The sequence below is a fragment of the Uloborus diversus genome, chromosome 6 (genome assembly GCF_026930045.1).
Source record: "Uloborus diversus isolate 005 chromosome 6, Udiv.v.3.1, whole genome shotgun sequence".
Taxonomy (NCBI): Eukaryota; Metazoa; Arthropoda; class Arachnida; order Araneae; family Uloboridae; genus Uloborus; species Uloborus diversus.
In genome coordinates, this window is record NC_072736.1 from 50761583 (window position 1) to 50772113 (window position 10531).

The window sequence follows — 10531 nt, forward strand, 5'->3', positions numbered from 1 at the left end:
ACCAAAAGGGAAAAAAACATTCACATTTTGTACTGTAATTTTCAAAACTAGTTTTCAATTAGCTCATTTCAAAAATTGTAAATTATTTATTTTTTTCAGCTTTCCTCGCATTCCCATAAGTGGGGAAGACTGAAATAGTAAAGACTACTCAGATGTATAACATTCGTTTTTTGTTAGCTTGTACCAAATCCTTTTTCATATTTCTCTGCAATCCCAATAAAATTTCAATGTTTAAAAATATATATTTTTTTTCCATTTCGCAGTTGCTACAAAGCTTGAAACAGATATTAGCTGGACTAAAAGCAATTGTAAACCGAAATGTGAACCGGAATTCTGCATGAAAAACCCAAGAGCGATTTGCTCGGCTATGTAAGTATTTCGATTTTTTTTTAAAAATAACTTTAACTTTCGGACGGAACATGAGTCTGTTAAACGGATATAGTTTAGGGTTATTAGTTATAGAGGGCGCTGAAAATTTTGTCGATCTGAAAACTTAAGACGAATTGTCAAAATAGAAATAAAAATATTTTCTCTACTGTGTTATTTGTTTTTAATGAGTTCAAGCAAAACTTCCTAAAAATCGCTGGACCGATGCAAAAATGCATAGAACCAATTTACCTTTCTCAGAGACGGATGTTCTTCAAAACAATGAAAAAAATATAAATAAACAAACAAAGGCACACACACATGCTCCGTCTAAAATATTTAAATATAGTCATGCTCAGATTACTTAGTGCATTTGTTTCAAAAAACATACCCAATAATATTCTTTGAAATTTAATGACGAGAAAAAAGTTTGGCTAATTGATACGACTTCAGACTAATTATGTGCGAGAGTAATTTTAGGGCTCTTGTGCTTTCTATATTAGAAATTTACAATGTGACATTGTTCGTTTAATTCAGAAATACAGATTTTGCACAATAACTTCAAATTCCTGTTTATAAATTTTCAATGACAAATGTTCATATTTTTTCTTTTAGGCTTGAAAATAAAATTAAATTTCTCTTAATCAAAGCAGAATTATGTGATTAAACTTCCCAAAACATAATTTCAACATCCTTTTCGGAACAGCACTTGCTAATAACAAAAGTATTTTCAAGATTTTTGAATGAATCTTTCCGTTATTTTTCATTCGAAAGAAAAATCAATCGTAGGATTTGTAATTGTGTAGCTTGTGTAAAATGTTTGATATTAAATGCTGAAAGATTCCAAACCCAATCAATTACTTTCAACCAAGGTTTAGCTTCTAACAGAAAGTGATGGTAGTCTTGTGTACTTTTCAAACTCAACAGGACTATATTCCATTCAATACATAAAAACTCATTTTAAAACAAAAACAGGAAATAAGATTGCATCACTTCTCACGCAAGTTAAACTCTGCTTCCAACTATATTCTAGATAGAATTCCTAGACTATTGCATTGACATTATTGCTCAGCTGATCCATTTCTAAGTACAGCGCTGTGGCGTATCTATCATCGTGAAAAATTAGAGTTACAGTGCAGCGACTAAATTCGGGTTACAGCAAAAAAAGACTAAATAAAGTGATTGTTTGCTTGACTATTCATAAATTTGTTAGATTTCCTCATAGTCCATATAAGTTAATCTCTGTTTCCAAATGTATTCTATATAGAATTTATAACTATAAGTAACTGCATTGACATTAGTGTTTAACTGATTCTTTTGTAAATGCAGTGCCGTGGTGCAACTATCGCTGTAGAAAATTAATATTAAAGTAATGCTACTGAATATGGAGCATAGCACAAAAAACTAAATAAACCGTTGTGCCTGTGTTAAAAAATGTTTGCTTGTCCACTCTTAAATTTTTTTATTTTCTTTATAGCTCTTGTAAATTAAGGTCTGCCTCCAACTATGTTCCATACTTAAAATACAACTAAATGCACTGACACTGTTGCTTAGTTGATCCATTTTTAAGTACAGCACCGTGGCACACCTATCATCGTAAAAAACAGTGGTAAAGTGCAACAACTAAATGCGGAGTACTGCACAAAAAAGCTAACGCCTGTATTCACCAGATTGTTCGACTCTCAGTCAAACACCTTCCTTAACCGTAGCTTAAGTTCTTTACGCCTGTATTTACTGCCGACCCTCGGTCAGACAGCCAAACCGTTAGTCGAAGCATTCTTCAACCAATTAGAAGGATTCAACCTGCAGTTCAATTATCCTACTGAGAGTCATATAACTTGTTGAAAATGGACGTTATTGGTTGGAAAAGGTTTCTACCGGCGGTATCGCTACCTGACCGAGGATTGAATCGTCTCGTGAATACGAGCGTAAATAAACTAAAGGTTTGCTTGACTATTCATAAATTCGTTCGATGTCTTCAATGATTTTACCAATGCGAAACGCGTACAACTAAACACGCTTTCTTAGATCAAGCTCTGACTATTTCAATGACATGACATATGCCTCCAGCTCGGTTACTCACTATTCCAAACTGATGCGTCTACAATAATGACAAAACTGCATCTCTGGATGTGGTAACCGAACTGTCAGTATATTGGATGTTTTGACTGTTTGTTCTTCCAGAAATGCTGCTGAGATGACTCGCAGGTGTCAGGGCTCTTGCCAGCATACATCTTGCCGGGCTTGCAGATTTGCGCAACCTGATATCCGGTGTCCCAAGTGTCTTGCGAATGATTTCCGCTGCATCCGGCAGTTTGGAAGATGCATTCGAAAGGATTCCTGTAAACCAAAATCTTATCCATGTGGAAACCAGTTGCCAGTAAGTATAGAACGAAGCACAACGTATTTGGTCAGATGCTGAAAACGACGAATAGCAAAATCGTAAGCTAAAATACTCATAGCCTTTTTTTTTTCGATCAAGATGTTTTCTTTGCTGTTGATAGATTAACCGTTTGAAAGGCTCTTCTTTCTGTTTTTACAGTTATATGACGCGTCAATTTTCAAGTAAGAGATTAGACATGAATTAATCAAGCAGTTTAAGACAGCTATCGATGTAGAGAATACTTTTAAATTTCAAGTTACATTTTTGCATCGTAGTAGATTTTTTGGATAAAACATAATCACCGTCATCCGTCATTATTGAGACGCCTATATTTATGTCTTAAAAATGAAAGTTTATTTATATTTTTTCCACTAAACGGAACACCAATAGACACATAGTTGATTCGGATTTTTACATGAAGTATAGTACAGTCAATTCGCAATACCTCGAATCTAAAGGGACCGACGAAAAACTTCGACTTATCGGAAGTTCTTCCTACCACTAGTTTCGGTTTTTGACGTTTTAATATGAAAAAATATTGAATATTTTAATTAATATGTACATATAACAGACAAAATTGCAGAACTTAAAATTTTGAAGCACAATATGCACAGTTCAAAAATATTGAGAGAAAAAAAATCAAAAGCATGGTTTTGATTTCGATACTGATGGAACCAGTTGAATAGAGTTGATTCTTTCAGGAAAAGTGCACATCTTTGTTCGTTTCTAATTGGGATTCGTGGATTCAACCGCATTAGAAGTTTCTCTTTTTCTTCTAATATCATTGACAAAGTGACTGCATGATCTTAGACATCTTTAATAGTAAAGAAAACTCACTCTGTCTCTCAGGAACTTACAGCAAATGATTGAATTAAAGAATGAAGGGAAACGTGTCTTAACTTAGGTCAGTCTTTAAATAAAGGTACAATCGAAATAAATTTCGAGTCATCTTTAAAAAACTTCGAGTTAAAGGGAGTCCGATATTGAGAATAATTAGCATGGAATCAAAGACAAAGGGTCGGGACTTGATAAAAACTTCGACTTATTGTAATATTCGAGTTATCGGAGTTCGAGTAATCGCAAATTGACTGTATATTGTTTGCTGTTAAAACAGCAAACCTTGTTCCATACCTTGAGAGGAAAAACAAGTTCCTACTTTCTCTATGATTTTCTCAATTGTGTTTTTTGTGAAACTAAAATGTTAGAACTGCATAGTGTGTTCAAAGTTTTTTTTGAAATCTAACAGTCAAGTTATGGCTCGCATGCTTTACGTGAGAAGCATTAAAAAAGAAAAAGTCCTGCAGCGGGAGAAAAGGGGTACCATCAGTGAGGGAGGAATTGTTCTACTCCCCCTGAATCACTGTTCCTTTTTTTCTTTCTTATTGTAGAATTTCTATGTACTCAGTATATTAACGATTCAAGTTCTTACTTTCTCTTAATATTGTTTATTAAAATAAATTTTGGGGTGTTCCAATGATTTAACAAATTTTCGATACAAAATATACAGATAACTGTATAATGGTGGTTCGAAAAAAAAAATCGTTTTTTTTTGTTTCAGAATTGCGTTGCCTCTCAAAAGTTGCAGTTTCGTATCCTCAATTGGGGAAAAGTAATAAAAAAAAATCTAAGTTGACACCTTCAGTTCGCGTATGAGAATGAAATTTTGAAAAAATATGCTAAAAATTGAATTTTTCAAAAAAAAAAAAAATCATGTTTTTACAACGCAAGAGCCATAACTTGTCAGAAAAAAGCGTAGTTTGAACCTAAAAAAATATTTTATAGCTTCAACATAAGATCTTTCGTTTGCGCACACGCCTTAAATTGGGCTAAAATCTCCTGCCCAATCTAGGCCTGCCAAATCTCCTGCCTAGCGTATGCGCGATCTAAAGATCTTATGTAAAAGCTATAAAATGGTTTGTTGGGCTCAAACTACGCTGTAAACAGTCAATTTATGGCTGTTTCATTATGTAATGATACAAAAAAAAACTTAATTTTATTATTTTCTGAAAATTTCAATTTTTAGCATATTTTTTCAAACTTTCAGCGAGCTGAAGATGTCAACTTAGATTTTTTAAAATTATTTTTCCCCACTTGAGATACCGAACTAACACCTTTGAGAGGTAACGCGCTTCGGAAAAAAAAATCGATTTTTTCGAATCACACTATTGTATAAGATATTATATACAATCGCGGACAGTAAAGTTCGGTGAATAGTGCTTTAACATTAACGTCGTTGAACTATTAACCAAAGCAACCAGGCTGTCATTCGAAATAGTCACCTCCCATAACTATGCATCGCTGAGATCTGCTATACATGTCCTAGAAATTTTGCAAGGTGTCTGCTTTTCTGTTCAAAAAGTCTCGTCACATTTATCAGATTTCAGATATATCGTCAATTATCTTTCTTTTAAAAGCGAGTTTGAGTCATGGGAATAGGAAGAAATTTGGAGGATTGGGATCTGGTGAGTGTGGTGGATTTTCAATTTGCACCATCTATTTTTTGGCAACAACTTCTTAGGCAAACATTAAACTAATCCTTGTTCATTCATTTTCCTCTTTTCATTTAAGAACCAACGCACTAAACAAGCAGTTTGTAAAACAGCCTTTCACGGAACACAAATAGCGCTCAACTGAACAACGGATGGGGCAGATGGTCAACACCGGTGGCTACACAGGTGCAGCATTTTATTTTGCCAGTAATGCCAGATCGGTCGTTCTGACTTCCCTCACTGGACTTTTTTTTTTATTAGAGGTTGTATTATTACGGTATCTAAATTACATTTAAAAATAATATAATGCAATAATGTACACAATATAAAAGAAGATTAGCTGGTTGGTTTTAGCTAATCTTTTTTTACCGTAAGAGCCGTAGTCGGTTATATTGCACCAAACAATAGTTAAAGCGTCAAAAAGGGTACCAAAAGTGCAAAATTGCTTTAAGAGTACGACAGTAGAATTGCCGTTAACCAAAACTGAGGTCAAAAATGAAAAATGATTCGTTTTCAACGTCACCGTCTGGAAATATTCAGTATTTTTTTCATAGGAATAATATTTTCGAGCTATTCAATAAATAATGTCTTTTACGTAAGATCGTTTTGAATTATAATCCCCCTGTATATTAATATTGTCTCCTGCAATCATTTGAAATGATATTGTTGCATTAAAATTATTTTAGTTATTGCGTTCTTTTTAACAAAAAATATACAGTAACAATTTATTTTCATTGCAGGTGAAACATGATGGTGAAGTGTTTTTGTGTAAAATCCCAGAATGCGACGTCAATAACTGATTTCACCATTTAACTACTCTTTCAATTTTTATGACATACATTGTCAATAAAATATAGATGTTTAGAAACTGAGTATTGATTTAAATTTTTAAACCAATAGAAAAACATGTGCACCAAATGAATGAACTAAGAAAATCAAATAAATATATTGGTTATACAAAAAAACCTTGAAAAAAAAAAAGTTAGTAACTAGAAACAAAATTAAGAGAAGTATGGTTTACGAAGAATAAACAATGTTTTCATTTATATATTCAAACTATAAATTGCGTAGCTTAAAACACTTTCGATTTTCTACAGCATTTTAAGGAAATTTTGCACATAAATTCTCTACGTGTTCGAATTGTTGACGACGATTTGTTTCTCTCGTTTGTAAGTTCTACGTTTTCAAATGAACACTGTGACCTATTGAACTTGTCTTCATGATAAAACCATTTTTTTTAAGAAATCAAGCGGTTGTTTTTCTCCACCTGATGCGCACAGAGAGGTATTTGAGCCAAAAAGCTGGCCAAAAAACGAAATGTCAACTTTACCGATTGGTGTCAGACTTAAGGCTAAAAACAGATGGATAAACATCCATTATGTGGAAGTGTTCTTTTTTCGTTGAAACTATGTATAAAAAATTGCCAGCAGTCGGAACTTAGCACTTTGATGATTCGTTTGTCTTTGTTTACGACATTCGAGATTTTCAATAAACCTTCACCGTCTTATTTTTGGTGTTAAAATTATATTAGAAGAAAAAAATTTTATGGTTTGGCTTGGGGAAGGTTTGTAGTCTATTATTTATCAATTTTTCCTTTTTAAGACAGTTAATATTTTTTTAGTGCAATTCATGAAGCCTCACAAAAATGCCATCCATTTTTTTTTGAAATTGTTTATGTAAATGAATGGTTTTAAACACTTTGTACTCATTCGTACTACTTCTAAGTTATACTCTATGTTACTTTGGAATGTCTACTTTGATAGTCTGCAGCAAAAGTTTACCCGAATTTACCCGAAAAAATAATAAAGCTATAAATAGAGCACATTAATTTTTTCATAATTTTGAGCTTTTTTGATTACTTTTAGGTTCTATGGCTTCAGTCATGTGTACGACTCAAAAGCAATTACAAAGTATAATAAAAGACGTACACAAAGGCTGTTCAATGCAAAGTTCAAGCAAATAAAAGTGAAACTAGCTGAAATTATATATTTCTCTTGTAAGGAAAATATCGAAAGTGAAAAATATCACCCCGTTTCATTTCTGGGTCTGACTTAGAAAGTCCGTAGCATCAAATTGTCTTTCTATAGTCTAATTTATAATATCCTGTGGTTGATTAAATTTATGCATCTGGCTGTAACTTGAGAACCCAAAAATAATCAAAACAGGAAAATTTGCGAAAGTTATTTTTACTATTTATAGCTTTATTATTTTTCTGTACAAACTCGTGCAAACTTTTACACATACTTACGCACATACATACGTACATACGGACGTCACCAGAAAACTCGTTGTAATTAACTCAGGGATCGTCAAAAGGGATTTTTCGGGTGTCTATAGGTTCTTAGGCATGTGTATCCACGTGTGATCGGTTTGAAAAAAAAAAAAAAAACAATCGATATTCATTCGGGGGCGAGCAAAATGGAAATTAAGGCCGATTTTTGAGTGAAATTTTTTTCGCGAATACAATACTTCCTTTTTGTAAAATGAAGTAAAAACATTCACTTAAAAAATATAAAAAAAAGGGGGATGTGTCTTTGTGAGACTTGAAGAAAGGCATTAAAAGAAATAATAAAAATATATACATACAAATTGATGAATAATGGAGTACAAACCCCGCTCGAACCCTTCCATAGTAAATGTTTCTTCTAACATTACGTTTAACGCGAAAAACAAGACAATGACGGTTTGTTGAACTTTAATGTCCCAAACAAGGACAATCGAATTATGAAAATGTTAAGTTCCAACTTCTGGTAATTTTTTATGGTTAATTTCAATCAAAAAAGAACGCTTTAACATACTGTCATGTTTATTTACCTGTTTTGATACTCAGGAAAGACAATAATTAGTAAAGTTGACAATTTCGAGTTTCGGCCAGCTTTTTGTCTCAAATACCCGTCTGTGCGGCGGCTCAATGCCACTTGAAGCAGGTGACAATTGATGACTTTAATGCTTTACAATTGAATGTCCTGAAGACATCCAGGAATAAAGGTGTCCTCAGGGACTGGATGGCCGGTCCCTTATTTCCGGTCTCTTAAGGTTTAGAAGGGTGGGACAAGACGGAGTGACTTCCCTTAGATGTTCTGTATCCAACAGTACCAGCATTGACCTTTCATACATTGCCAGTCGGGAGGAGATTGGGTTAAGGACACATTCGCAGACGAACGTGCACATGTTTAAATAGTATAGATTGCGCACATGTTTAAATAGTATAGATTGCTTGATTGAACGAAAGGAAGGTCATTGAAGGCCAACAATAAAAAATCATAGTTATTGTCATGAGATGACAAATTCCTTTCACTCACACCTAGCTTCATCAAACTCAAGGATACAGACACAGCGGTGAGTCGCTAATGTCGCTATTTCGTCAGTGCGGGCCCTCGCTTCGTAGGCCTCAGTCGTCGACGTCAAAATTGTAATTTGCACGCTTAGCAAAAGGTAACTTTTTATGTAAACACAACCTATTAATATCTTATATTTTTTTCTGTAAATTATCAGGTAAGGATTTGCTATCACACTAATGAAAAAAGTAATAATTTTGTTTCGATTTTAGTTAAAATATTGTTAGTGTTCCTATGAGAGCCCGTGGTTCTTTGTAAGACCAATCAAAAAAATTGACGGTTGGCCTTGCTAGGATACTTAGTAGGGTGAGGCGAAAAATAAAAATTTTTTAAGATCAACTTTTAATAGCTGCCAAAAGTTGTCTTTAGTGATAGCTTATGTGCAAAATTTGACGAAAATCGGTTAATATCTTCAGGAGGCGCTGCGATCGCACAGTTTTAATATTGTTTTTTTTTTAATCACAATTTAATGGTTTTAATGCAAAAAGTATGCTTTTAAATTATTGTAATTGCAACTTCTTTACATCTAAAGGACATTTATGTGTTAATAACACATGAAATAGCTTCCAAAAAATTTGGTCTTAAAACGTTTACTTTTAAAAAAGGTAATGCATGGTTTTGTTGTAAAAAGTCTGGAATTTGAAGAGGCACTGCTGTCGAGCTCCAAGAATAATGGGAAATGCCATTTAAATGCGTCATGCAATCTTGAATTTTGACTGGGAAAAGTTCCAGACGCATTCCTACAGCATCGAGTACACAGTAAATTGTATGTTTATATTTTGATCGTATTGAAATGATATTTCTAACACCAGCAAGAGCGAAGAACATTCGAAGGATAATTTTTTCTGGATCGAAAGTAAAGGAAAATGTTTAAAGATCCCATTTCTGGAACACCAAAAATTTGTCTGATTCTGTGTTACCTACTTATGAAGATGTACTTAATTATTATTTATTTCTTGCACACGAAAAAAAAAAAATAGTTTAGTTCTTCCGGAGAGTCCAGTGACTGAGATTTCAGAAGACGTAGTCACAAAGTTGGAAGAGATATAGCATCGTTCCTCTATTCCTGTAGTTTTGCAAACACTAATCACTCGAATTATTCGACATTTTCATAGCAAACATGCAATCCTGAAGAAAACGATGAACAAAAAATGTTTTAAATCAGATGCGTTTTACGCAAAGATTCAGTTATTTTAATTCATAGCTCGGGAACAACTTTTCAGTATCGCTTGTTGTAAGTGCCATTTCAATGCGGTTACTGTGATAAGTTTAGCAAAGTTCCTGTCAAAGAACAACTTTTTCTTGAAGATCAGCTTGGAGAGAGAAACATTTTTACTTTAAAAGTTGATATCAAAACCACAAGAAAATTAAAATATATCTTTGAACGGAAAACAAAAGACAAATCAAGAGAGAGGAGTAGAAAAAAAAAGGACCCGTGATGGCCTGATGAAGGTATTGAGGAAACAGAAAGGGATAGAGAATATTTAACAGAAGGTACGGGCAAATATGATCCGGAATTCAGTTGTATCAATTACAAACCAAGCACTTCACAAACAAGGGTCAGTCTGAACAATTTTTCTAAAAACGTGTGATCGCTACCGTATTTCGAATAGACACTGCAGTGGTGAAAATGTCAGCTTTATGGCAACGAATTGCTTAGTAGAATACTTGGATATACGACCAAGTACTAGTCTCCGAGAATTCAGCGTACCTAAGTACAGACCAAAAATAATTACTGCAAATATTTGAAGCCGTTATTAGTGCCAACTGCTCCGTAATCCTTTTTCAAATGGCACTTGGTTCCTTCAGTCATTCTAGATGGCTCACTACTGCCAGTCGAATTTTGCTTTTGTACATCTACCTAGAATATCCGACAGCAAATTTAAAAAATGCCTGTCTCATTCATTGTTAAAATTTTATACACCTTGCTGGTTTCTAATTAAGTGCAACTCATC

General features: G+C 33.6%; 1 protein-coding gene across 1 annotated transcript in view; it reads left to right on the forward strand.

The window, feature by feature from the left end:
• The window catches only part of LOC129224067 (uncharacterized), a 35700-nt gene extending 29596 nt beyond the window's left edge, over nucleotides 1–6104 (forward strand). Inside the window, exons 3-5 of the mRNA XM_054858467.1 lie at nucleotides 264–369; nucleotides 2551–2746; nucleotides 5979–6104. Of these exons, the coding sequence (XP_054714442.1) occupies nucleotides 264–369; nucleotides 2551–2746; nucleotides 5979–6038 (362 nt within the window). The 3' untranslated portion in view covers nucleotides 6039–6104. The remainder of the gene's footprint in view (nucleotides 1–263; nucleotides 370–2550; nucleotides 2747–5978) is intronic.
• The last annotated feature ends 4427 nt before the right edge of the window (nucleotides 6105–10531 follow it).